Consider the following 26,896-nt stretch of genomic DNA (forward strand, 5'->3'; position numbering starts at 1 on the left):
TGGCGGTGACCTTTCCCAGACCTTTCCCAGACTCCGATGCTGGGGGTCCCCAGAGTCGGGAGGGGTCAGGGACACCCAGGCCATCCGCTCCTGCCCAAAAGCCGCGGCCCCTGCGCCACCCGGAGAGGCCGGTGCAGCCGGCGCCTCCCGGGCCGCTGCGGCAAAGGCTGGGCGGCCGCGCCCTCCCCCCGCGGTGATTCATCCCGCCCCCTCCCGCTCCCTCCTCCCTCCCCAGACCGCCGCCGCCGCCGCCGCCGCCGCCGCCGCTGCAGTGCGCAGGAGACCGCGGCCGGCGCCCTAGCGCGCCCGAGCTGGAGCGGGGCCGGGGTCGGTGCACCTGGCGAATGCGCCCGGCTGCGCGCGCTAGCGCAGCAGCCCGAGCAGCGGCCGCCGCCCGCGCGGCGGGGATGCCCGGACGCCGGGCCCCGGGGCTGGGCCCCCGGCGGTAACCGGAGCGGGGGGGCCGCGCCCCCCCTCCGCCCCCCCTCGCCGGTCCCAGAGCCGCAGCTGCTGCGCCCGCGCGCTCCCGGGGACATTCTAACCACCGCCCGGGCCCGCTGCCTCTTGCCCCGCTATTAATACCGGCGGCCCGGGAGGGGGGCGCAGCGCGCGCCGCGCAGCCATGGGGACACTGCTGGCCTTGGTGGTCGGCGCGGCACTGGGTGAGTGCGCGGGGCGGGAGGTGCGCGGCGGGGGGCACGGCCCGGGCAGCGGCCCGGCAGTGGGGTGCGCGCGTGGGACCCGGGACGGCGGGCGGAGGGCTGCTCCCACCCCCCGCGGCCCACTCCCCGGCCCGGCTAAGTCTGCTTCCGAAGTTGTGAGCGCGGGGAGCGGGGCGGGGGAGGGCGGTGGAGGTGTGGGTGGGCGAGCGCGGGCGGGGGCCGGGCTGGCACAGCTTGGCGGCTGCGGGCGCCCAGCCGGGGGCGAGGAAACGCGGAGTCAGCTGCTCCCGGAGCCCCGCAGGCTGCAATGTGACACCCACAGCCGAGGGAGGGGGTGGGGGAAGGCGGCGCCGGGAGACTGGGACGGGGGAGACCGAGAGACAGGGAGAGATGGGGACGCAAGGGAAGGCGCGAGAGGCGCAGGACTCCGAGTACTCCGGAGCGCTCCGCGGAGACTGGGAGTCGGGAATAACTGGGGAGAAGGAGAAGGTTGTAGAGTGTGCCAGAGAGAGGCCGAGAAGCGAGTTAGGAATGGGCGCGCTGGAGGGACAAACTTGAGAGAGGCAGGAGAGACGGCGTCACAGGTAGACACGGAGAGGTGGAGTTTAAAAGGGACAGGGAAAGGTGGAGAGAGAGACCGGGAGAGGCCGTCTGAGCCTGGAAAGAGGACACAAAGTGGTAGAGACTCCGTAAGGGATATAAAGTAAGGGAGACAGACACAGAGGTGTTCAAGGAGTTAGAAAGAGCAGCGGAGGAAGACAAGGAGTTCCCAAGATTCACAGAGGGAGAGACTCGGGGACAAGGAAACAGACCCAGAGCTGGAGCCAGAGAGGCTCAGCATTATCTGGTGAACGCTGGGGCTGGGGAAGGGGGAGGCAGGTGAGAATACGGAGGAGGCACCCAAGAGGACCGGAATCCAGTGGGGGGTGCAAAGTCCCCGAGGCTGCAAAGAGCTCAGTGTGTTTCAAGAAGCTGATAGGAGGTGGGAGGGGGTCTGGAGCTGAGGAGCCTGGGGGCAGGGCAACAGGGGCCAGAGAAGCTGGGTAGGGGGTGGGGAGAGCTGGGCTGGAGTGTAGGGCTGCCCTGGTTCCAGCGCGCCCCCCCCCCCCACCCCTCTGAGGCCTTGCCTTCTCCCTACCCCTTCCCTGGTGTTAGGGGAATGACTCTGTCCCCTTGAACTTCTAACACATCTGGAATTCTAATCCCACCACCTAAATGCTGCGATACCATGGGCAAGGGGACTTCCTAAGAAGGGGTATATGGGAGTCTACTTGGATACAGAGCAAAGATTCTGAGTTACTTCCCACAGTGACAGCCCTATGTTGTTTGGGCGGGTGGGGGGCTTCCTGCGTGGCAGGCCGCCTGCTGAGGCTTTACTTCACTGGTGGAATCTGCCGAGCAACCCCTCCAAGCAGAGATGACCGTTTGCGGGAAACTGAGGCCAGAGGTGATGAGGGACTTGCCAAGGGCACACAGCAAGTGGCAGGGCCAGGCTGAGCGTCTGGTTCTGTCCGTTCGTATTCATTATCGAGGGGAAACAGATGGTTTCCGAGAGGCTGGAGAGCCAAGAGCCAGCAAACCTGGCATTGGGTGCTGGGCGCCCCTGTTCCACCTAAGCCTGCTGTCCCTGCAGTGTCCTCAGCCTGGGGGGGCTGCGTGGAGGTGGACTCAGAGACCGAGGCCGTGTATGGAATGACCTTCAAAATTCTGTGCATCTCCTGCAAGCGACGCAGCGAGACCACCGCCGAGACCTTCACGGAGTGGACCTTCCGCCAGAAGGGCACAGAGGAGTTTGTCAAGGTGTGTGTTGTGGGGGGGTGGAGCAGGCCTCTATGCGGGACATGGTGGCAGGCAGCATGCTGGGGGCGGGGGTTGTTGTTTGCTCATTTCCGATAATGTGCTATTTGTGATGACCCGGATTCAGATTCCAGCTCCACCCCCGTTTGGCTGTTGCCCTTGCACTGGGCCTGTCTGAGCCTCAGGTTCCTCCTCTGTAAAGACGGGGTGGCGGTGGGCTCTCACTCCTAGGCTTGGCTGAGGGTTGATCTGTTGTTGCCCTGGCACACGGTGGCACAAAGATACCAGCAAGGCCGTCTCCGGTAGTCATCATGAAAGATGCAGAAATTTCCCGCCTTCCTTTACATTATATGTATTTTGAACTACACGTGAGGAGGCTCCGCAGACTCATGGGGCCTCCCAGAGCACTGGGGTCTGCTGTGGCTGAGATTGGACTCCTCTCTGCCTGGCTGAGGGGTGTGCCTGGTGAGCGTGAAAGCCAGGAAGGCTGGAAGAGGGCTGGGGTGGGGGTGCCCAAGGAATACGTACATGAGTGTGCGTGCGTGGCCCAGGGACACAGGGTCGGGGGCAGGCCAGGGCACCATTCTCACCCCCCTGTGCCCTCCGTGCCCGGGGTCGTGGTGCCCATGTGTGTGTCCGCTGTCTCTCTGAGTGTCAGGGCAAGGGACAGAATGGTCTGGGCGAGGGTGGGGGGGACGGGTGCAGGCAGTGACCAGCCTGGCTGCCCCCCAGATCCTGCGCTATGAGAACGAGGTCCTACAGCTGGAGGAGGATGAGCGTTTTGAGGGCCGGGTGGTGTGGAACGGCAGCCGGGGCACCAAGGACCTGCAGGACCTGTCCATCTTCATCACCAACGTCACCTACAACCACTCCGGCGACTACGAGTGCCACGTCTACCGCCTGCTCTTCTTTGAGAACTACGAGCACAACACCAGCGTCGTCAAAAAGATCCACCTTGAGGTGGTGGACAAAGGTGAGTCCGGCCCTGCCTGCCCCCTCGCCCCTGTTGCCCACCTGCAGCCAGATGGTGGGACAGATGGCAGGCAGGGGACAGGCTGGCTCCACGCCTGGGCCGGGCGAACGCCCATGGCAGCAGGGGGAGCTGCACCTCCCTCCCCAGCCCTGGTTCCGGCTTTCCTTTCCTTTCAACCCACCTCGGAGCCCCAGCAGACCCCTCCCGTGAAAGTTCTGGGTGCAAAACTGCCACCTGTGCTGTGGGACGTCGGGCAGGTATCCTCCTGTCTCTGTGGAAGGGCTGTCCGGTGGGAAACGGGCTGATAACGGTAGCCATCTCTCAGCGCAGTGTGAGGATGGAGCGGTGGGTGGGTGTCAGCTGCCCCAGTAGTGGGAATGACAGTGGAGGTTCCGACTGTCCTGAGTCCGGTAGCCTCAGCCCCTCCTCCCTTTGTCACCCTGACGGAAGAGATAAGAATGTGTCCCCTGGAGCAGAGCTCCTGAAATTCCACTGTGCCAGTGAGTGAGTGTCCTGGGAGACCTTGGCTCAGCAGACCCCGGGTGGGGCCCCCGCTGCATTTCTAACAAGCTCTCAGCGAAGCCAAAGTGGCAGGTGTGGGGCCACAGCGAACAGCAAGGATCTCAGGCGTTTGGGGACATTGCATCATTTTGGCTCCAGCTGCCTTGGATCCCTTCTCTGAACCATCTTCCGATGGGTGTAAATTGGAATTTTCCAGGGCCGGAGGGCCCATTAGCTTAGAGTCAGGAAGCTATCCCAGAACTTGAGGCACCAAAGAACCACGGCAAGTATGCCCTGTGGGGCCCACGGCACACGCGCATCATCACGGGACCATACATGGTCCTTCCTTTCCCCAAGAGGGGTGCAGTCCCTCATTGAGCCTCCCCACCCACCCTCCTGGCTAGGGGCTGCTGCTGTCCACGCTTTACAGACGGGAAAGCCCAGGCTCAGGGAGGTAGGATTATGTGGCCGAGATCACAGAGCTGGGACCTGGATTTGAACCCAACTAAGCATGTGTGACTGCTGTTTCTGTTCTTGGCGTGATTTACTACACTCTGCTGTCAGCCAGAGCCTGTGGGTTTCTTTTGATAATTAGCATTTTTACGTTTGTTATCAAAGTGAACCAGCAGGATTCAACGCAGGAGACAAGTCTGAGCTCCTCTTTGCTGTAGGTCATGATGTTGGGTGGGCGGCCACCCACGGATGTGGAAGACGGAGCCCCGCCCCTGGGAGTGGCTGGAACAAGAAACACCCCCAAATCCTGTGGCTTCACAAAAATCTGTGTCAATCCTGTCTTCAGAATCAATGCGGAGGCCAGGGGTCAGGAGAGCAGGGAGGTTCCCAGGTTCCTTCCTTCCTCCTGCTTCTCGCGCTCTGCCCTTGTGGGTTGGAGGCTGGGGATGGAACACACCCCCGACCCAGCAGAGCCCCTTTTAAACTTGATCTAGCATATTCTACTACCTCCCAGATCCTGTGTTCTTCACATTTACCAAAGGCAGAGCTCTGTATGCTATCTTCCCAGAGTCTACGGGAGTATCCAACATACTCTAGTGGTTTTTCTTTCTTATCACCGTAGTATGGTATTTTATATTACTATATACTATACTGTTTAACATTACCAAACATACAACAGTGTTTTTATCAAGCCCATCATACTAGAGTATTTTTATCTTTACCCACCATGCTATAGTATTTTAGATTAATCATACTGTAGTATTTGAAAGTTTTACTTGTTCTACTGTATTCATTGTCAGCCAGCATACTGTAGTATTTTTAACATTACTCGTCACACCACAGTGACCCCTCTGCCTCAGTTCCTCCTTTGTGAAGTGGGGGAATGACAGTCCCGCCTCCTGAAATGTCTGTGTGGCTTGGTGGAGTCTACGTTGGACATACAGCGCCCTTTACCCAATGTTTCCTTGGCTGTGGTCGTTTGCAGAGCAGGGAAGAGCTCAGAGCCTGCAGTCAGTTACACTTGGAGTTGAATCCCTGCTCTGAATCCGATCCTGGGCTGTGCGTCATTGCCCAGAGCCGTCCCCTTTCTGAGCCTCAGTGTCCCTGTCTGAAAAATGGGCTGCAGAGCTGTGCCAGTCACTGCCCTAATCCGACTGGGAGAGCAGGAGATACCAGATTACCTAACTCCATCAGAACACTGAGTTCCAGGAGCAGGGAGGAGAATTCTGAAGATGCGCGCTTTACCCAACAACAGTCCAACTCAGTGTGCTTCCTGAGGTCAGCTGATGTGGGAAGCCAGCACTCTCTCTATCCTTGGGGGTATTTCAGAGACGCAGAGCGATGCTCACATAAAGAATTTAGCACAGAGCCTGGCTGGAAGCACGCGTTCTCCATATGACACACATTCTGAACTTTCGAATGAATGAATGATGTGTGGCACCAGCTCTTCCCGGCAGAGAAGCAAGGGAGAAACACCCAGCCCTGCGCCCTCTTTCCCTCTGGCCCAGAAAGCGTCGGTGCCATCTGCACGGGGTGGAGCAGCAGAGAGTGCCCACTGACGGGAGGAAAGACCATGTGAGGACAAGCGGGGGCAGATGAGATCCTGGCCACCCGGAAGGAGAGGCCCAGGAGTATGGGGCGGACGCCTGTGAGATCCGGCCAGGGACGTCACAGTGGCCTTCGCTTCCGGTTCCCTGGCTGAGCACATCCCCTCCACAGTTTAAATTTAGGCTAAGTGAGAGGAAGCTGGCAATGGCAAGAGCCAGTGCTGTGGAAAGGACAGAAGGTTTCCAGAAAATGTCGGTGAATAGCCAACATTTAGGCAGTGTGCCGACCGCGAGCCCATCCATGCGTGTTACAGGGATTAACTTGTTTTCTTTTCCCAGTAACCCCGTGAGAAGGCATGAGTACCGTCACTTCCCGGTTTACAGAGGGGTTATTGAGGCTCAGAGAGGTTGAGTCACTTGCCCAAGGTTACACAGCTGGCAAGTGGCAGGGTTGGCATCTGAACCCGAGCCTTCTGGTTGCGCAGCTGCAGCTCCCGGGGAACCTGCAGCCGCCTGAATGACACAGATGCCCCCTCCAGCCTCACAGGGAGGCAGGCTAAGGCGGATCCCAAAGCCCCCTGGACAGTGGCTATTTATTAAGAATCCCAGTGATGGGGCGCCCAGGTGGCTCTCGGTTAAGCATCCCACTCTTGATCTCAGCTCAGGTCTTGATCTCAGGGTCGTGAGTTCAAGCCCCACATTGGGCTCTAAAAGATAATAGGAATGACGCTAACAATGATGACTTTAGGGAAGCAGCCTGGTCCCGTTGGCAGACCAGGCCCAGGGAGGCCAGGCCACTTGGCCCGGCTCATACCCCGCACGCTTGGGGCACCTCAGGCTTCCTGAGCCTGGCCTTGATGGCCCCCTGACCCTGGCTTGCCCTTGCAGCCAACAGAGACATGGCGTCCATCGTGTCGGAGATCATGATGTATGTGCTCATCGTGGTGTTGACCATATGGCTCGTGGCAGAGATGGTTTACTGCTACAAGAAGATCGCTGCGGCCACTGAGGCTGCCGCACAAGAGAATGCGTGAGTGGCGCCGGTGGGGATGGGGTCAAGTGACCCAGACACGCGGGCTTCCCAGAGGGGTACGTCCATCCACTGTCATGGATGGGTAAGGTCAGGCCCCAGTGCCTTCCCCTCAGGACCCAGAGTCTGACCCCCTGAGTCCCCTCCTCCCTCAAACTCGGGACTCCAGGCCCCATGCCTGGGCTTCCCGTGGATCCCTGGATGTCCAGCCCGCAGTCCCCACCTCTCTAACTCCAGAACCCTGTGCACCTGGGGCAGAGACCCCCCCCACCCTCCTCAGTTTCCCCCGGCATGGGCCAGACTTGTGATGTTGGTCACTGTACCCCTGGCCTTTGCCCCTACAGCTCGGAATACCTGGCCATCACCTCAGAAAGCAAGGAGAACTGTACGGGTGTCCAGGTGGCCGAATAGCCCCGGTAAGGTAGGTGGGTGGACAGGGGGCTGGGGGCCCTGGGCGGGGGTCAGCTGGCTGGATCCCTGACACCTGTCTCTCCCTCTCCTTTAGGCCCTGGGCTCCACCTCAAGGAAGAGCCAGCCCTGATGGGGAACATCCAGGCACAGCCTGCCCCCAATGGGGGTTGGCCACTCCTGGACCTCCACGAGCCTCAGAGTCCTGCCAACGGAGTCGCCTGGGTGGGAGGGGGCAGGGGGCTTGGCTCACACCCCCAATCCAGCCTACTTCCTCCTGACCCATCGCCCACCCGCGCCATGCATGATGGGTAAAGCAATACTGCCCCTGCCCCCACCCCTGCTTCTGCTGCCTGTTTAGGAGGGGGGCGGTGAGGCGGGGGCAGCGGCTCCGCACCCTTCCTTCTTGCTGATTTGCACACGTTGGCCGCTTCAGATGCACACTACTGGGGCCCAGCCCCCCCTGTCATCCTCCCCCTCCCAGCGGGGGGGGGGCGGGTCCAGATGGGGCGGCACAGTTTGGGGCAGGGGGTTTCTGGGACCCACTCAGACCGAAGACCCCCGGCGACACTTCCCCTCCTTCCTCTGGCTGGACCTGGGGTCCCCCTCCCTGTGATGCACTTGCCCGAGCCCCGCCCTGCCCTCTCTCACCAGCCTTGGACTGGGGCCACTTAGAAAGGCCCATTCAGCCTCTTCTCTCTTCACACAAGTAGTTTTGTTCATGAAATAAAGATTCTTGGACTTGATTCAGAGTCTCTCTCGGGAGCCCTGTCACCTTCTCCGAAAGCCTTGGATCCCCCCACCCCAACCCGCTTTTGGGTGCACATTCAGGGAAAGGGAGGGGGAAGGAACAGGTGGGTGAGTCTCAGCGACTTAGCACTTGATTAGTGGGGGTGGGGTGGGGGGTCGTCATTAGCTCAGCGGGGAGGTTGGGAGGGGGCCAGGGAGGAGCAGCAGGGAAGGGAAGGGTGGCGTGGAGGGAAGAGAGAGGATGCCCGAGTTTGGGGGTTTGCTGAGTTCCTAGCAGGGTGGCTCTCTCTGCTGTGGTGGGAGCTGGGGAGGGGCGAGGGAAGGAGAGGAAGATGCAGGTAGAGGGAGTGGCAGAGAGAGACTAGGGGCTGGCAGCTCCAGCACCCCCCTCCCCTCAGGAGCCCTTGTGGGAGGCTGTGGCTCTGCGTGGGGCAAGCGCGAGGGGTGAGCAGCTGCGTCTGTGTTTGGGTGCATGGCTGTCCGCTAGCAGGTGGCGGCTGGTGACCCTTGTGTGTCTGGGTGTTTATCTGGCCCTGGGGTCTGACGTGGATCACTCCTGGCTGCTGGCGGGACAGTGTGTATCCGCCTGTGGACACTTCCGGCCCCTTGGCCTGGCCCTCAGCGCTTGGTGCTGCCTTTTCCGGGCCAAGCCCCCCCATCCCCCCCACATGCAGGACTTCCAGGCTCCAGAGGTCACGGCTGCAGGCAGCAGAGAGGCTGCCAAAGCAAACCAGCCCCCGTGACTTGTAGGAAGGCAGCTGGGGGGAGGGGGCTGGGGCTGGGGCCGATGTTGGGGGAGGGAGGAGTCTGAGGCCAGAGCTGGGGCAGGGACCAGGACAGGACGGCCTTGTTCAGGAGCTGGACATGGGGACAGGAAATGGCAGGGAGCAGTGGTAGGCCTAGGTTCAGTTTGGGGATGGGGGTGGAGAGGTAGAAGGGGCAGGGGTGGCTAGGGAGGAAGTTAGGCTCCAGCTGGGGCCGGAGGCGTAGGCAGGGGCTGGGTGGGAGGCAGGAGAAGTGGCAGGAGCGGGGTGGGCTGGGGCAGCTGGGGCCCCCTCTCTGGTTCCCTCCAATTCAAAGGCCCACACTTCAGTCCTTGTAAGCACCCCGCCCCCCCAACCCCTCCCGGCCTGCTTTGTCTGCCCAAAGCCCCTGCCTTCAGGCCAAACCTGTCCCAGCTCCCACCTCCCCTAAGAACGGCACACCTGGGCCCCCTCCAGGCCAGAGGGAGGCGATGAGGTTGCGGGCCCAGCCAGGTCCAGCCCTTGCAAACCCTGCCCCGCCTGCCAGGTGGCCTCCAGCGCTGCCAATCCCTTTGCCCTGCCCCTCCCCGCCCCTTCCCCCGCCTCCCGCCCGGCCCCCTCCTCCTCAGGTGAGGCAGCCAGGCCTAGCAGGCCCCACGCCGCTGCCTCTGCCTCCGGGCCACCGCTGCCGTGGGCCACCATGCTCCTGCCCAGGCCCGGAGACTGACCCGAAGAGGGCACCATCTCTCAGCTGCGGCCCCACCTGCCGGACCCCAGGGTAAGGACCAGGGCCCTCAGTTCCAGGCCCATGGCATGGGTGCCCTCGTCCCCACACAAGCTAATGCCCACCTCCCAATAGTGGGGTTCCCGGGGACCCCAAGAGTGGGCTCTCAGACGTCTCTCCAAGGACCTCGGAGCTCCAGCTGCCTCCCGCTCAGACTCAGAGATTGGGTCCTGGGTCTCCTCTTCCCTCAGACCCAGGAGTCTGGGCCCCTCTGCCCCTCCTCCCACATACCCAGTTGTTCTGAGCCCCCAAATCCTTCCTTCCCCAGGACCCAGGAGTTCAGTTCAGGCCCCCAGGTGTCTCTGCTCCCTCAGAGCTGGGAGTTCAGACCCTCGGTCTCCTCCTCTCCGAGGCCCAGGCAAGGGGCCCCCACCCCTGCAAATCCAGGAGTCCTCTGGCTGCTGGTCAGACACTGACCCCATCCTTGAACCCAGCCTGATCTGCGTCCGTGATCACGGCGTGCTCTGGCCAGGGCCCAGTCCGTCCAGCCTCCCTGGATGGGCGCCTGGGACTGGGGGCACCGGGGCTGGGCTCTGCTCCCCCAGGCCCTGCCTCTCTGTTCATCTCCCCACAGGTCCCACCCCGGCCCGGGAGGTCAGCCGGGGAATCATTAACAAGAGTCCGTGACATGGCGGAGAAGGAGGGTGAGTCTCCTTTTCCTGGAGTCCCCACTTTGGCTTGGCCTGGGCCCCTCCCTCTGTGCTCCACTCCCAACCCTCCGCCCCCTCAGAGCCCCCTCTCTCTGGCGCCCCTCCTGAGTGCATCCCCACCCCCTTCTGAAGTCTCCTCCACCCGATTAACTATTAACCAAATTTTTCGTGGGGCTCTGCCACCACCTGCCTTCCTGCCTACACCATACGACCTTCCTGGCTCCTTGCCTCAGTTTCCCCTCACACCCCAGTGATGTCTTAGCTAACCCTGGACCTGTACCCCACTTGGGGCTAAGGTGGGAAGACCAGCTATCACGGTTATGGACACAGACTCTGGAGATGAACACACAGGCCTGTATTCAAATCTGCTTCCGCCACTTTTTAGCTGTGTGCTCTTGCACAAGTGACGTCATTTCTCTGGGCTCCATTCCCCCCACCACCCTGGGTCATGCATGGATCCTAAGGCTACCTGCCTAGCGACCCACAGGGTTTGCCGGGAGCACGGAACCCACACAAGGCACTGGCGTGGGGCTTAGCGCGTTGAGACACACGCCATGAACCAGAGCCGTCACGATCATGACCGAGGCCAGCCAGCCTGTGTCCCAGGGACCCAAGACCCCCACCAATTCCAGACATTCCTCCCACCTCTTAGCATTGTGGGCAAAAGAGCAGAGGGAGGACTTTGGACTCAGCTGGGATGGATGGAGAGGAGACAGCGCAGAGAAACCGCTCCAGGAATGATGGGAGCCAGCGGCTGTCTGGGTGGCTGGCCCTGAGGGGCCCTTGGCAAACTCCAATCAGCTTGTCTCCCTCTCAACCTCCACCCCGCTGGGGAGTCAGCTGGAGGGGCTTACCCTCTCTGGGCCTCAGTGTTCATCTGGAGAACGGAGCTGGGGTGACTGCACCCCGCCAGGGTGATGTGAGGGTTTCAAGGGCATGAGAGGCCGGGAGTGCTGGTTGTGTTGGCTGAAATGAGCCGTGTGGATCACTGGCCTCCTGGGCTCTAGCAGTTAGCAAATCAAGTCCCAGACCACGCAGCTAGGGCCCCCGAGCAAACCGAGGCTCCCAGTGGTTCAGGGGTGGTGGTGGGGGGGCACTGTGCCCTTGGAGAGCAAGTGACTGGCAGAGCCTGGACCCTTCGGGACGATTTTTGTCCTGGACCTGACTGAAGGGAGTCTCCAGGGCCCCAGCCCCGGCCGCCGCAAGGATGAACCAGGGAGAAAAGCGGATCATGCCCAGAAGGATGGCCAGAGATGGTCTGGGGACAGAGAGAACTGAGGCCGAGTGGACTCTGGTGCATTTTCCAGGCAGCTTGGCCTGGTCCCGTGGCTGCGTCCTGCTGTCAGGGCTGGAGCCGGTGCTCAAACCTGGACCCAGACGTGCAAAGGTTCTGGTGCTGTGCTTACTTGCTGGGTGACCCTGGGTAGGTGGCTGTGCCTCTCTGGGTCTCCTTTCCTCATCTGGGAACCGGGGATGACGCTAATGACACCTTCCTTATTAACACCTGCTGTGAGGCTGGAAGGAAGGTGCAGGACAGGGCTATGTGGGGGCTGCCAGCTGGTTGTGTTCACGGAGTGCGGGAGACAAGGTTCTTGGGGCTCCCTGGGGACTTGGAATTGGAGGAGGTTGACACCCAGGGTGACTTGGGACTAGGTAGGGGGCACCCAGTAAAGGGAAGGGCAGCCAGCTGCCAGGTGTGCAGGGGCACATGGAGAATTCAGGTATTTCTGGAGGCCATGTGGGAAGTGGAGCTGGGAAAGTGATGAGGGGGAAGTGAGCCGGTCCCTGGGGACTGTTGCAGGGGAAGGGCTCGTTGAGGCCCCGGCAGTGCCAGGTGTCTCCACAAGATGGCGCTGGTAGTCATTCTTTGTTGCTCTTATTCTGACTTGTGTTTTTACAAGTTCTGTGGGTTTGGTTGCTTGTTGGAAGCTCTGTCAGGGGCCTGATAATGAACCATAAGGCTGTCTGGGAATTTGGAGAAACATAGGTTCTGACTCCCAAACCTCTAACAGCCATGCTTACATCCTAGATAGGCTGGCATCACAGGGCTGAGGGGTCTTAGACTCTGTCCTGGGGACACTGGGAAGTCCTGGAGGCTTCTAGGTAAAGAAGGGGCAGGGTGGATTTGGTGCTTAGGACGATCGTCAAGCTTCCGCGTGGAGGCTGACCAGAGGGGAGGCTGAGCCAGGGCTTCGGTGGGGCTGGGTACAGGGAAGGAGAGGGTGAACAGGAGCTGCTCAGGAGACCTGCGGGCTTCGGGGAGGGCAAGCCGTGTGGGCAGGAGGTGTCCTGAAGAAGAGGGACAGTCCTGAGGATAAGGGCCTCTGATACAGGACCTGGGGACTCAGGGGGACGTTGAGGCCAGTATGGGACCTGGGGGATGTGAAAGACCCAGAGGATCTGAGGGGGAGGCATCTACGAACCTGCAGGACAGAAAAGGGAAACTGAGGTTGCAGAGGTGTGTGAGTCAGACCTGGGAGTCAGGGGAATGGGGGAGGAAGCCACGTCCCATCCTATGAACTCCAGGTTTCATGGAGTTGGAGGAGGGTCAGGAGAGGGAGGAAGAGGGTTGGAGATGTGGAAAACCAGATGCATGCAGTGTCCCAGAGGCCAAAGGAAAGACTTTGATTCGGGAAGTTGGAGTTGGGGACACTGAGGGCTGAGACATGAGCTGATGCCTGAGCGGGACTTCAGGGACAAGGAGCCCAAGATGTCGCCTGTGAAGGTTTAGCAGCCAGATGGTGGGGGCTGAAGACCTAAGGTGAGGGCAACCTCGCACTTGGAGGACCCAGAGTGGGGACACTTGCTGTCCTATCCAGGGCACCTGTTTGAGGGCTGCCCAAAGCCCCCTGACTCAGAGGGTGTGGAAGGAGGTCTTTCTCCCGGAGTGGTAATGCTTGCCTTCCCAACAGACGCACCAAAGCCTCTGGGCTGGGCTTGGAGTGGCCCAGAGCCCTGACGGGCACCCCTGAAAACAAAGAGACCAGGACCAGCCTAATGGCTGCAGGAGCCAGGACCTCCCACCGGAACCAGGAAGATGGCTGGGGACAGGGCTGGCAGGCGGGCGGGAGGCCAGGGTTGGCCTGGCCCCCTGTGGCCTCTTTGGAAGGAGGGTGTGTTTGTTTTCCCTCGCCTTGATGGGAACTGCGGCATTCTCAAATTCTTAAGACACCCGGACAATGGCGGCCCCAGGAAGATCCCAGATTACGCCCTGCTCCATTCTGGGTGCTGGTCTGGCCCTGTGCCCACCAGCTGTAGGACCACGATACAGGTCGGGGACCTGGGACTCCCACCTCCCTGGGGATGTCCTGCAGAGTCTAGGGACACCCCGGGCGGAGCTGTAGACTCTTGGGAGCCCTTCCTCTTTGGCCTTCCCACAATCCCCAGCGAAGGGGTTAGCTTTTAATCCCCACAGCCCCTGTTGCACTAGGAATAAAAACCCCTTTCCCCTCAGGCCACCCGGCCTACCCAGCTGCTCTCAGCCTAGGTCCCTGCCTCCCCCGAACTCATGCCATCCTGGCCCTATCTGGAGTCTCTCTCTGGAACAGATCATGCTTATTCTTGCCTCAAGAATGCCTATGCTGTTCCCTCTGCCCACGGGGCTCTTCCTTGGGATCTTTGCGTGGCTGGTTTCAGCCTTCAAGTCTCAGCTCAAAGGTCACTTCTTGGGGGAGCCTCCCCTCAGCACCCCACAGAAGCCACCAGCTGCCCTGACCTGCCTTACTTTCTTCACAGACTTTGCCACCATCTGGCAGCGATCAAGTTGTTTACTTGCTTATGTTTTCCCCTCAGTCTCACACAAATGAGAATGTGGGCCCCATGAGAGCCAGCCTCTCATGTGTCTTGGGGTGCGTCTCCCGAGCCTAGAACAGTGCCAGAGTAGAACAAGGAGTGAACAAAGCTCCTTTCCACCAAGGAAGCCCAGAAAGGTGAAAGGTATTGCCCAGGAGCACACAGCTCCAATGATGTAAAAGCATTTCTTGACAACTTGCTCTCGGGCAGGTATTATGGCGCCGGGAGGGGAGCACGGCTTCTTGCTTATAGTCTTGGGCCCCAGTACCCCATGCTCCCAGGGTTCCAGGACTCGCCACTGCCCCCTGCTGGCTGAGTCCCGCGCACATCTCACTGCACTTCCCGAGCCTTAGTGTTCCCTGTCTGACAAATGGGAATCCTCCCCCAAAAGGAGGACAGCGGGCTTGGTGGGCATGAGCCTGCGATAAGAGTTTGGCTACTATGATTAGAGAACTTTAAAGTATTATTTTTAGAGGTGAGTGCTAGGTGGATGCCCAGTAAACAGACAAGAAAGCTGAGGTTCAGTGCTGTGAGGCCACTTGCCCAAGCTCCTGGGTTGGGAGGGCTAAGACTGCTATTTATTAAGTGAGGCCAGTAACTTTTCAAACGTAGGTTCTTAACTTCCAGGGGCATTTTTAACCTCAGATCTGGGTACTGAGGGAGAGGGCTGGTTTGGGGGGGATGCCCAGGGACAGAGGGACTGGGGCAGCGAGAAGGATGGAGCCGTAAGGACGTGCCAAACAGCCGAGAAGTGAGAAGCCAAAAGGGCCGAGGTCAGGGCTTGCAGCCCCCAAGAGGCTCCAAGACCTCTGAGAGAGGGAGCAGAAGTGACAGGTTCAAGAAAAGAAGGAGATAGCGAAGTGCAGCCTCACTGGCGAGGGAGAGCCCGCAGTGCCAGGAGTCCCCGGGGGAGGGTGGAAAAGGTGGCAGCTCTCCTGGCCATGCCCCCTCCCAGCGGAATGCTGGGGACATCTGGTGGGCCACACTGTAGGGGAGGGCGGGTCCTGAGAAACCTGGCCCAGGGCAGATCTAGGCAGGATCCAGCATCCTGTTAGCCCCCCCGGGGGGGGGGGGCAGGGCAGAGCTGGCCCCGTGCCCAGGCCCTGTTGCGAGAAGGACAGGCCTGGCAACCGCCCCGGCGTGGTGTCTGTTGCAGGTGGCCGGACGGTGCCAGGCTGTTCCGGACCCAAGGTGGCAGCTCTCACTGCAGGGACCCTGCTGCTCCTGACAGGCATCGGGGCAGCGTCCTGGGCCATTGGTGAGAGTGCCCCCTGCGCCTCTCCCCTCCTCGGTCCCCCCCGCAGCTCCCTGCCTGCCTGCCCTCACCTCTGCCTTCTCTGCAGTGACCTTTCTACTCAAGAGTGATCAGGAGCCGCTGTATCCAGGTGAGTAAAGCAGGCCGGGACCCTCTGGGGATCCCTGGAGGAAACCTGGTGGGAGCTCAAGGAAAGATTTCTGGGTGACTTGTGTGAGCATGTGCAGAGATGTTGATAGCGCGGGTACTGAGCACCTGCTCTAGACCAGGGGCGGTTCTAAGCCCTCCACCTTGTCTTGTGCTTTCCAGACTCTAAATGCATTACCCGTTAGTGCCTCATGCAATCCAATTAGGGAGTTGGAAACCACACTTAAAAAGCATGAAGGAGAGGGGCGCCTGGGTGGCTCAGTCAGTTAAGTGTCTGCCTTCCACTCAGGTCATGATCCCAGGGTCCCGGGATCCAGTCCTGCGTGGGCTCCTTGCTCAGCGGGGAGCCTGCCTCTCCCTCTCCCTCTGCTGCTCCCCCTGCTTGTGCTCTCTCTCATTCTCTCTCAAATAAATAAATAAGATCTTTTAAAAAATAAAAAAATGAAAAGCATGAAGAAGATTAGATTAGAAAAGACCGCAGCGCATCTCTCTCAGCTCGGAAAAGTTTTGTTAATCTTTCGTTTGGGTTCCATGAGAGCTGTGCTGTTGTTCTCTCCATTTGACAGCGGGGGAAACTGAGGCTCAGAGCAATGCAGTGATTTGCTCCAGAAAGCACAAGTTCAGGGCTACATCGTAAAATAGAAAAATGTGTTTCTTTACAACGAGGCAGGGTCACAGCTCGTTTGTGAGGTGCTGTATGAATTTGGTGACCCCTTCTCATTCTCCAGGGGTGAGGGTGGGGTGCTGCTGCTATGATCCCCATTTACAGATGTGAAAAGTGAGACCAGAGAGGACACACAGCTGGGAGATGATGAGGCCAGGAATAGCTAGCTCTCAGACAGGCCCGGCAGAGCTGTGTCTGCAGGCAGCTGAGAATGAACGGCCACACTAATAATAGATGTGGAAACTAAATGGGGAATGAATGGATGAATTTTCCTGGGTGCCAGCCTCCAGCTGCAGTTCCATGGCCCAGCTCAGCAGGAAGAAAGGGGAAGTTGGGTGATGGGATGTATTTTTCCCTCCCAGGAGCCTCATCTAATCCTCTAAAGGACTCAGATCATGCTAAGAGGAGAAATGAAAATCCGGAGAGGGAAAGCCTACATCAGCTCTGGTCACCATCCCAGCACTTAGCAACCACTCACAGGGGCCAGGCATAGGCCTTGGGGCTTTATGATTTCAATTCATTAACCCTCACAAAAGCCTATTTTAATATGGGGAGACCGAGGCGTGGCTCGGCGACTTGCCACAGGTCTCAGAGCTAGGAAATGGCAGCTCTGGGATCTGAACCCAGGCAGCCTCGATCTGTCTGTGCAGAATTACTACACTCCGCTGTTTCTCGAGAAACAGCCAAGTGACTCACTATAGCGACAGCTACCATCTGCCGCACCCACGCTGTAACCTTGGACCCATCATCATCGCCCCCCCTTTCGCAGATGGGGTTTGCTGAGTCCCAGTGAAGGGAACTGACTTGCCCAAGACCACACACTGAAGAAGCAGCAGGCCAGAGGGATCACACCCCAGAAAATGCTCCGTAGCTCCCCACGGACACTGGGCTAAAGTCTCAGCCCTCTGCAGGCTCCGGGCTCCCAGGGGGCAGACCCCTCTTCGGCCTTCACCTCATGCACGCACCTGGCATCTCCAGGGTCCAGCCTATGGGCCGTTCTCATGCCCTCGAAGGACCCTCCTGGCCACCACGGTCTTGGCTTACTACCTCTTGCCTGCTCACACCTAGAAGCAGTTTAGAGGTTCTGCTGAGCTCTGGGGCCTCAGGCCACTCCTGCCCTGAGTCCCAACCTCCTTAGCTATAAGCTGCGGGGAGCCAAGGGGGACAAAGAGAGCCGATGCAGTGCTTGGCTCTGAGCCACTTGATAAATGTGGCTTTGAGGTCTCACCCTGCTTTAACTTTGCTGAGAGAGGCCTTCGCGCACTCCCAGGCCCCATGCTCCCCCAACCCTGCGGCCATGCCTATTGTCCAGGGTAAAATTCTCCCCACACTTGACTTCTGGGGCATTTCAGGAGGATGGGGGGCCCTGGGTTTGCCACCCCAGACGGTGTCCTGCCCATAGGGTCGCTCAGGAGGTCTTTGCGAACATGCATAAGACAAGTCACAGAGATGAACTAACTTGTCCTTGGCCTCCAGCTGGAAAGTAACGAGGCTGTGGTTCAGACCTCGCTCCCGCCAAGGCCAGCACTCCTGCCCTTCAGTTGTACTTAGGTTTTCCAAAACTGATGGGAAATTACAAAACAAATAGATGAAAACAACCCCCAAACTCTATCCCCACCTCATTTTCCTGGGATTTTCACACCTCTAAATATATCAGATAATTCAGTAAGCAAAACCAGATGACCCAGAACACATTTTTTTTTTTTTTTTTTTTTTTTTTGCAAATAATACCAGCAAGAATAAAGAGTGGAAAAGTGAGAAACAGTGGTACAGAACATGGCTTTAAAAATAATCGGAGGGGGCCTTTGACATTCCCTTCTTCTCTCTCCCCCGACGGATATCCCTAAAGTGATCCTTTTCTTTCCTAAAACCTTACCCTATCTGGAACACTTGGAAGCTTTTCACCCCCAGCTGGTGTTTCAAACTCAAGCCTTAGGGGTGGGAGGTGCCATCTAGCAGAGGCACCGACATTGCCAATCCCCCACCCCAGAGCAGGGGGCCGTGACTGCAGCGAGGCAGCCGGGAAGCGATCGGTGACCGCTGTGGATAAGGGAGTCACTGGAGAGGCTGTGCGGGCACACGTCCAGAACTTGGGGTTTGGAGTCACGCAGGCCCGAATGCAAGTCCTCTCTGCTTCTCACTCCGTGATATTGGGCAAGGCGCCCCACCTCTCCAAGCTTCATTTTCCTCCTCTGATCAGAAGGGGGATGATCTTTGTGGCCTTGGAGTGGCGTGACGAGGTCCTGCTGTTGGTGGGCAGGGAGGATGTGAGGCATAATGCTGGGCACATGGCAGGTTCTCAGCAGACAGGGTTCTCTAGAACTGGGTCTGGAACTCCTGCCTCCCTTGTTCAGATCCCCTCAGCTCGGATGAGGCCAAATTGAGTTTGCCCTCGATTTGGTTTCCTAGAATGTGCTATCGGGCGCCAGCAATGCACAAGGCTCAGGAGAATAGGACCGAGGGGGTTCCAGCTGGCCTTTCCCCAGATCTGCTCCCCCTGCCCCTCCCCCATCCTGGCCCAGGGCAGCTGCATCCTTCTAGGGCCCAGGCCAGATGCCTTGGAGTTGTCCTTAACCCCTCTCTTTCCTTCACAGTCTGTCAGCAAACCCGGTCAGCTCCACTCACAAAATCTCTCCAGAATCTCAATGCTTCTCCCCATGGACCCTGCCCTCGCTGGGCCTCCATCCTCCCCTGCCTGGATTCTGTAGCAGAAACCCCCCCTCCCTGCTCCTGGGGAGCCCCCCTGCAGTCTGCTCCTGGCTCACACCTAGGAGCAGGTTCACGGGGGAACCTGAGTCAGGTCAGGGGGCTGCTAGCTCAGCCTCCCCAGGCTGTGGCTGCGCCTTTCTCCCTGGAGAAGCAAAGTCCTCCCGTGAGCCTGGCCTGCCTCCCAGCTCATCTGCCCCTCGCTCCCTCCCTCCCCTCTACCCTCCTTCAGTGCCTCCCCCCACCCCCCCCCCCACCCCCCCCCCCGCCACCCTGCCTGCACCAGCCTTGGGATCTCTGCGCTTGCAGTTCCTGTGGCCTAGTTCTCTGTTCCCTCACCTACCTTCGCGACTCGCCCCCCTCCTTCAGATCTATGTTCGCACCCCAGTTTCTCCGTGAAGCTTTCCCTGCCCGCCTGTGGAAAACGGCAAGCTCTCCCCACGCGCCAGGATGCCCCTGCCTCAGTCAGGCTGGCTTTGTCTCCCCAGCCCCTCATTTTGTGACACGCACGGTCTATTTTGCTTGCTTGTCCCTTTCGTTACCCATCTCACCTACAGGTTCTGGAGTTCCCCCGAGCAGGGATTTTGTCTGATTTGTTTATGCCGTGACAATTTGTTTCACTGCCCAAAATAGAGCCTTGCCCAGCCGGTGTAGTATATATAGATAAATACACCTGAGGACTGACCTGGCTTAGGTGCGGGAGACGGTCCTCTGGCCACGCGTGGGGAGCAGCCTGGGACGGGCTAAGAGGACCGGCAGTTTTCAACACAACCAGCCCCAGACGCGAGGAAGCCCTCAGTGCTCTCCAGCCTTCCTGGATCTGCACCCAACCTCTTCTCAATAGTTTGCGATAATGTGTTTGGTTGAGTGACTTTGTTTTATTGCTGTCTGTCTCCCCCAGTCCTAGACTTTGGCTTGGTGAGGGCACAGCCCAGGGCTGTCTTGGCCATCTTCATGCCTCCAGCATCACCCACCCGCAGGGCTGGGTATGGGGTATACGTCTAGTGAACGCTTATTATCCCATGAATGAATGAACGAGTGAGCCAGTGAATAAATGAATACCTCATGCTCAGCTCGGAGAATTGCACTTTAGTACATTCAAGGCTAGGACAAGTCCTGCAGAAAAGATAGCTTTTCTTTCCTTTTTTTCCTCTTTCTTTTTTAAAGACTAGGTATCTACCAAAAAATTTAAAAAGATTTAAAACAACAACAACAACAACAAAATGAAGACTAGGTATCTAAGTATTTTGGCCATTTGAGGTGTTAGTCAAGGGTCTTTGGCTGCATAAGACAAAAGGAGAAAACTGGTTAAACAACAAGGGAAACAATTCACTTATCCAACCGTTTTGGGGGTCTCTTGGGTCTCCCACCATCGAGGGGTAGACATCCCCTGGCTTTCCTCCACGTTGACTTGTTTTTCCCCACATGGCTTGTTTTTCCCCACGCCATGCTCTTGGCAGCGTGGTTGAAACCGCTTCCCTCCTCCCAGATGTCTGATGTCCGAGCAAAGGGCCAGATGTGCGGCGCATGCGCAGCCATTGTAGTTAGCGGGAGGTGACAGGCAGGACCCAGGGTTCCGCCCGCAGGTGCGCCCCAAGCTCCTATCGGCCCCTGTGGGACTCTGACCTGGAGCTCCGTGGGGCCGGGCTGGGTGGGGGGCGGCGTGGCGGGGAGGTGACCCAGGCTGCCGTCGTGTCGCCCTGCAGTGCAGGTCAGCCCGGCAGACGCCCGACTCATGGTGTTCGACGACACGGAGGGCACGTGGCGGCTGCTGTGCTCCTCGCGCTCCAACGCCAGGGTGGCGGGCCTGGGCTGCGAGGAGATGGGCTTCCTTAGGTACCGGGCAGCCCCGAGGGTGGCCGGGCGGGGTGGGGCGGGGCGGGAGGAGCAGGCCTGACCCCTGCCTGCCCAGGGCCCTGAGCCACTCGGAGCTGGACGTGCGGACCGCGGGCGCCAACAGCACGTCAGGCTTCTTTTGCGTGGACGAGGGGAGGCTGCCGCTGGCCGGGAGGCTGCTCGAGGTCATCTCTGTGTGGTGAGGAGGGCCACGGGCTGGGGCGCCCATCCCACCCACCCTTGGGACCCTTTCTCCTGTCTTAACTGGCCGACCCTTTTGTTTCTGCCCCTGCCCGGATCTTTCTGTCACAGTGACTGTCCCAGGGGCCGTTTCCTGGCTACTGTGTGCCAAGGTGAGACCCTGAAACTCAGAACCCTCTCCCTGAGACGCCCCCCCAGGGCAGAGCCATGTCCCATCAGACACCGTCCCCCCAAATATACACTCTTCTTATCCCACAAGCGTGGAGCTGTGTGTCCTCTAGGACACCCCTAGGTGGCGTGGCCATGTCACCATAGGATCCCAGGGATGGGATTCTGTCTCCTCACTCCCCTAGGGTGGGCCCATGTTCCCGCAGACTCCTCAGGTCAGGGTCTCATCCCATCAGACACCCTCCCCCTTCCCACTGGCCATATCTTCTTAGATCCGATGAGGATGGAGCTGTGTCCTCGGACTCTCCCAGGGTGGCAGGTCCGTGTCCCCTCAGTCCCCCAAAGCAGGGCCATGTTCCTATAGGTCCCCAGGGATGGGGCTATGTCCTGAAGTTTCCAGGCTCAGACCCTCCTGCGGCCCCTGACTCTTCTTCTCCCACAGACTGTGGCCGAAGGAAGCTGCCTGTGGATCGCATCGTGGGAGGCCAAGATACCAGCCTGGGCAAGTGGCCATGGCAAGTCAGTCTTCGTTACGATGGGGCACACCTCTGCGGAGGGTCCCTGCTCTCTGGGGACTGGGTGCTGACAGCTGCCCACTGCTTCCCTGAGTGAGTGTCCTGCACAGCCCCAAGCGGGAGAGGCAGGGGAGAGGCGAGGTGGGAGAGGCTGTGCCCAGGGGAAGCTGCCTCCCTCCTCTCCTATTCCCTGGTAGGCGGAACCGGGTCCTGTCTCAGTGGCGAGTGTTTGCCGGCGCCGTGGCCCAGGCCTCCCCCCATGGCCTGCAGCTGGGGGTGCAGGCAGTCATTTACCACGGGGCCTACCTCCCCTTTCGAGACCCCAACAGTGAGGAAAACAGCAATGACATTGCCCTGGTCCACCTGTCCAGCCCCCTGCCCCTCACAGGTAAGTCTGGGGATGCGCCTGGGCCTGGGGACTCCAGAGGCAGGAAGGACAGAGGACCGAGTCATAGGAATCCGCGGTGATCAGGAAACCAATCTCGAGGGGAGTGGAACACGGAGTTACCATTTGCCGCAGCGGATTCGCCTGGGGCTACATGCCCAGAGGAAAGGAAAACGCGGTGCGTGTAAGATCTTAGACCCCGGCGTTCGTGGCAGCTCTGTCCGCGACCGTCAAAAGATGGAGGCAGTCCAGATGTTTATTGGACACAGGGAGAGACTAAATGAGGTAGATCTCTACCATAGAGTAGTATTTGGCCTTAAGAGGGAACGATGGGGCACTGACGTGTGACAGAACAGATCAACTTTGAAAGCATTGTGCTAAACCAAAGAAGTCAGACACAAGAGGCCACTGGGCGATTCCATTTACAGGAAATGTCCAGAAGAGGCAGCACAGGGGAGAGAGAAGGTGGTTGCTGGGGGAGTAGGGGTGGTGTGAGGTGGGGAGGAGGACAGGGACAGGGAGATTGGGAGGTGACAAGCAGAGAAGACAGGCTTTCTTTTTGGGGGTGATCCAAATGTCCTCAAATCATTGGTGGTGATGGTGGCACCTTCCTATGGCCAGGCACGCAACTAAACTCTCTCCGTGGACCCCTTAAAACGCACTGACTAGTCCGCTCGGAGGGGGTGAACTGTGTGGTGTGTGAATTCCGTCTCAGAAAAGCTGTTGCCAAAAAATACAGTGAAGTGCAATGAAGAAAACTTTTAAAAGCTGTTAATGAACCCGAGAGGGAATCAGAAGTTATTCCCTCTGCAGTTTTCCAGAGTGTTTTCCCTGCTCTCGCGGAGAAAGACTCCCTTGGAGGCTCGGCTGTCCTTAGCGTTTCTCCACCACATGCCGGTGGATTGAGAGCCTGTACTCTCTGCAGGCCACGGCATGACAACAATATTCATAAAAACAGTGCTGATGAAGTCCTCTAAGAGGGTGTAGATGAGCCTTTAGCAGGCAAGAGTATAGCAATAGCGAAAAAGTACCATAAAATACTATCCCCGCGATGATGTTGTAGTGTCAACACTCACAGCTCACCGCCTGCATGCCTGGTCCTGTTCTCAGCATGTCCCCAGCCTGTGTGCATTTAGCTCTGACAGCAGCCCTAGGAGGGCAGATCCTGGTAGGATCCTGTTTTCCCACATGGGGGAAGGTCCCCACGCAGAGTGGCTCTGAGGTCCTGCAGCTGGAAAATGGCAAAGATTTGGGTCGAGGCCACCTGGTGCGGGAGTCTGTGCTTTAGCCCACAGGCTTTGCTGCCAGGTCTGTTCTGTGGCTTGCATTCTACTTCTTTTCATGGTTATTTTCTTTTGAATGGTCCGTGTTCCTGGTTTTCCATCAAAGGGGATGATACACATTTTTTTTTTTAATTAAACAAACTCTTGTCTTTAGGGAGGGAAGGGCTGCAAATAGTGACATAGGAAAGGGTCCATGGAAGCATGGAGGGGTGGGGTGGGAGCCACTTGGCTGGGAGACACATGGCTGAGAGGGTAAGAGCATATGGTTTGGATCAGATTGGGGTACTTGCCAGCCATGTGATCTTGGCTTCACCTTTCTGTGCCTCAGTTTCCCTGATCCATTAAATGACTTCCTAGGGATATCAAGATGATTAAAAGGGTAATATGAGGGGCGCCTGGGTGGCTCAGTCGGTTAAGTGTCTGCCTTCAGCTCAGGTCATGATCCTGGGGTCCTGGGATAGAGCCTCATGTCAGGCTCCCCACTGAGAGGGGAGCCTACTTCTTCTGCCCCTCCCCTCCCTCAGGCTCCCTCTCTTGCTCTCTCTCAAATAAATAAAATCTTTAAAAAGGAAGGGTAATATGAGTACAAAGCTTAGAGTGATGCCGGCACACAGTGAGCACTCAGTTACCGTGAGAAGTCATTGCTATTGTCATTGTTTATTACTATTAATAGTTATGTGAGCATTTCCTATTTGTCAAGCATGCTGCTAAGGGCTTCACTGGTTACTCACCACAACCTCTAAGGGAGACAATTATTCTGTCCATTTTATACCTGGGAGCCCTGATGATAGGCCTGTGAAGTCTCTAGCAGGCAGGCCATAGACAGAGCTGCCAGGATCTATGGTGTGGGTTGTGCACTGCACAAGGACATCACATCTTAGGAGCACTATTCTCACTGTTGCTGGTGTAGATCTGTGTACCGAGTATAATGATCTTCTGGCAGATGGAAGTCAAGTACCTAAAGATAGGGAGGCCTTCTTCTGTTTCTCACAAAGGCACCTTCTTGGGGGAGGGCGGGGTGGGGGCAGCCTGTGGGCCACTGTTAAGAATGCAGAGCTTGGGAACCAGGCCAACGTGGGTTCAAATTCTAGCTCTGTCATTGCCTCGTTACGAGACCTCAGACAAGTGACTCAGCTTCATCTCCCTCCTCTGGAAATGGGCTAATATTAGCCCTTCGCTCTCTGGACTGGCAGGACTTTGGAAGAAGTGAGGCAGGACGACATTGACCCTGGTGGGCTCTCAGGGGAGGCAGCTTCTGCTGTCCTTGTTTTAAAAGAACAGAGGAGACGGTGTGTCGGGGCCCTTGAGGCTGGGGACAGATACTTTGTCCCAGGCAGGGCAGGCCCGCAGGGGCTGAACTGCCTGGTCTCTCACAGAATACATCCAGCCCGTGTGCCTCCCGGCTGCTGGCCAGGCCCTGGTGCACGGCAAGATCTGTACTGTGACTGGCTGGGGTAACACGCAGTACTACGGTGAGTCCCGTCTTCTGCCTGCAGAGCCACCAAGGGGGAGATGGAAGTGGGCTGGGGAAAGGCAAGCTGGCTGGAAAGGCAAATGCTTCTTGGCTCTGGGGCCCTGGGACACTGAAGAGCCTGGGGTGGGGGGCGCAGCAGGAGGGAAGGGGGCCGTGCCTGTTCCCCAGCCTCGGCCAGCCTTGCCCGCACACCCCCAGGCCAACAGGCTGGGGTACTCCAGGAGGCCCGAGTCCCCATAATCAGCAATGAGGTCTGCAATGGCCCCGACTTCTACGCGAACCAGATCAAGCCCAAGATGTTCTGTGCCGGCTTCCCTGAGGGCGGCATTGATGCCTGCCAGGTGAGGGACTGTGCGCGGTGGCCCCGAGCCCCTGCCACTCCAGGGATGGACACATAGGGCAGTGGGTGGCCGGGGTCCCTCTCTCTGGGCCACAGGGCTCTGTGACCACAGCCCCTGGCCATCCCAGAGGGCCTCCTGGATGCCCTCTTGGCTTCCAGCCAGGCCTCCCCTGCCCCCACCAGGGTGACAGCGGCGGCCCCTTCGTGTGTGAGGACAGCATCTCTCGGACGCCACGCTGGCGGCTGTGTGGCATCGTGAGCTGGGGCACGGGCTGTGCCCTGGCCCAGAAGCCAGGTGTCTACACCAAAGTCAGTGACTTCCGGGAGTGGATCTTCCAGGCCATAAAGGTGAACGTTGGACCCAGATGGGGGCCATTGGGCGGGAGTGTTTGGGACTCTAATGGGGAAGGGGTAGGAGGCAGGGGTTTTCTAGAAACCTGTGCTCAGGCCAGGGGATGGATAGATTTCCAAGGGCTTGTGGGGAGGGGAGGTTAGCTGTGGGACTGGGGAAGCCTCTCAGACCTCAGAAGCCCCCAGTTATCTTTCTTCAGACTCACTCCGAAGCCAGCGGCATGGTGACCCAGCTCTGACCTGTGACTTCTCCTTGATGCGCACGCCTCCAGGGCCCAAGTTCACCTAGGTGGCTCCAGCCCCACCTGGTGGGGTTCACCCTGGGCCCGGAATGGGACGTTTTTCTTCTTGGGCTGAGCCCACAGGTCCAAGGATACCCTCCCTCCAGGCTCCTCTCTTCCACAGTGGCGGGCCCACTCAGCCCTGGGAACACCCGAGCCTCACCCTCCTGACCCCCATGTAAATATTGTTCTGCCATCTGGGGACCCCCATAGGTGCCCGTGATGACAGGATGCTCTTTAAATAATAAAGATGGTTTTGATTAACATGGCCTCTGAGTTTGCAAGTGTAAATAGCAATGAGGACATTTGTCCGGGAGGGAAGGGAGAAATTAGGGACTGATACAAATCAGGCAGGGAGCATTATCCTCCAATTCCCATTGGCTTAAGAGAAAAAAAAATTAATTGGTTCACTTAACTAAAAATGCCCTGGAGCAAGTGGCTTCAGGTACTGCTGGATCCAGCTGCTCAAATATTTTTCATCAGGACTGCCTCGTTTCTGCTCCAAAATCTGCTTTTGTATGGAGAGAAGCTTTATTTACAAGAAGCCTACCCTACAACCAGAGACAGAGATGTCCCCCACCTACCCAGATGCTAGGCTGATATGCCATGGACCACTGAGCAGCCCCAGTGAAAAGAAAATCCTTTCCTCCCAATAGCTACAGCAAGAAAGGCCCAGGCCTGGTTCTCCCTGGACAGATTTGTGTTATATGCTCACCCCTCAACAAATCACGATGTGTGATGCGTGAGTCAGGGGTTTGACTCTCAAGAACTATATGACTTCAGTGTAGGGAGCTCCCCAAAGGAAAATGGAGTGCTTTTTCTTACAAAAGCTATGTAGATGCCCAGGGGAGGGAAAAAAGATATTCCCCATAGGCCAACACAAGAAACTGGGCGCTGCAGGGTAGAGACAGGAGTCCCAGGCCCTGAGACCCTTGCCCCTTCCTTCATCTGGGCTGGAGGTTAGGTCCCAGCTTCTTCTGGGACCCACTCTGTTCCCTAGAGCATCTGCCCATCTCACGGAGGCTTGACAGCCACCACGGGTGTTTCCTGTGTTTGCCACCAGGGGGTGCTGCTGCCCCTAAACTGTGAGAAATTGAGCATTTTCTGCCCTAATTGTCCACGTGTTGCTGAAACCCAGCTGGTCTGCGGGGAAAATTCTCACCGGAGCCTGTTTCCCATGACTTCCGGTGATAAAAAATT

At 58.3% G+C, this 26,896-nt stretch overlaps 2 protein-coding genes across 5 annotated transcripts; both read left to right on the forward strand.

Annotated features, from left to right (window-relative positions):
* The first annotated feature begins 492 nt into the window (after window positions 1-492).
* SCN1B (sodium voltage-gated channel beta subunit 1) lies at window positions 493-8,117 on the forward strand. 3 transcript variants are annotated; one of them, XM_045988895.1, is made up of 6 exons: window positions 493-662; window positions 2,296-2,462; window positions 3,192-3,432; window positions 6,822-6,963; window positions 7,308-7,384; window positions 7,469-8,117. In XM_045988895.1, exons 1-5 carry the CDS (start codon window positions 623-625, stop codon window positions 7,372-7,374), a joined length of 657 nt encoding a protein of 218 aa, XP_045844851.1. In that variant the 5' UTR covers window positions 493-622; the 3' UTR covers window positions 7,375-7,384; window positions 7,469-8,117. The 3 variants fall into 3 exon arrangements, with proteins under 3 accessions (XP_045844851.1, XP_045844852.1, XP_045844853.1); XM_045988896.1 differs by having other exon boundaries at window positions 7,308-7,379; XM_045988897.1 differs by lacking the exon at window positions 493-662 and adding an exon at window positions 1,099-1,509.
* Window positions 8,118-9,481: 1,364 nt separating this feature from the next.
* Window positions 9,482-25,965, forward strand: HPN (hepsin). Of its 2 annotated transcripts, none has more exons than XM_045988792.1 (13): window positions 9,482-9,642; window positions 10,223-10,292; window positions 15,247-15,348; window positions 15,434-15,475; window positions 20,569-20,698; window positions 20,775-20,897; window positions 21,011-21,051; window positions 21,510-21,675; window positions 21,780-21,970; window positions 24,627-24,722; window positions 24,893-25,065; window positions 25,248-25,412; window positions 25,616-25,965. In XM_045988792.1, the coding sequence occupies exons 2-13, from the start codon at window positions 10,277-10,279 to the stop codon at window positions 25,652-25,654; spliced, it is 1,284 nt and encodes a 427-aa protein (XP_045844748.1). In that variant the 5' UTR covers window positions 9,482-9,642; window positions 10,223-10,276; the 3' UTR covers window positions 25,655-25,965. The 2 variants fall into 2 exon arrangements, with proteins under 2 accessions (XP_045844748.1, XP_045844749.1); XM_045988793.1 differs by having other exon boundaries at window positions 9,483-9,642; window positions 24,923-25,065.
* The last annotated feature ends 931 nt before the right edge of the window (window positions 25,966-26,896 follow it).

Source organism: Meles meles, chromosome 19 (assembly GCF_922984935.1).
Source record: "Meles meles chromosome 19, mMelMel3.1 paternal haplotype, whole genome shotgun sequence".
Lineage (NCBI taxonomy): Eukaryota > Metazoa > Chordata > Mammalia > Carnivora > Mustelidae > Meles > Meles meles.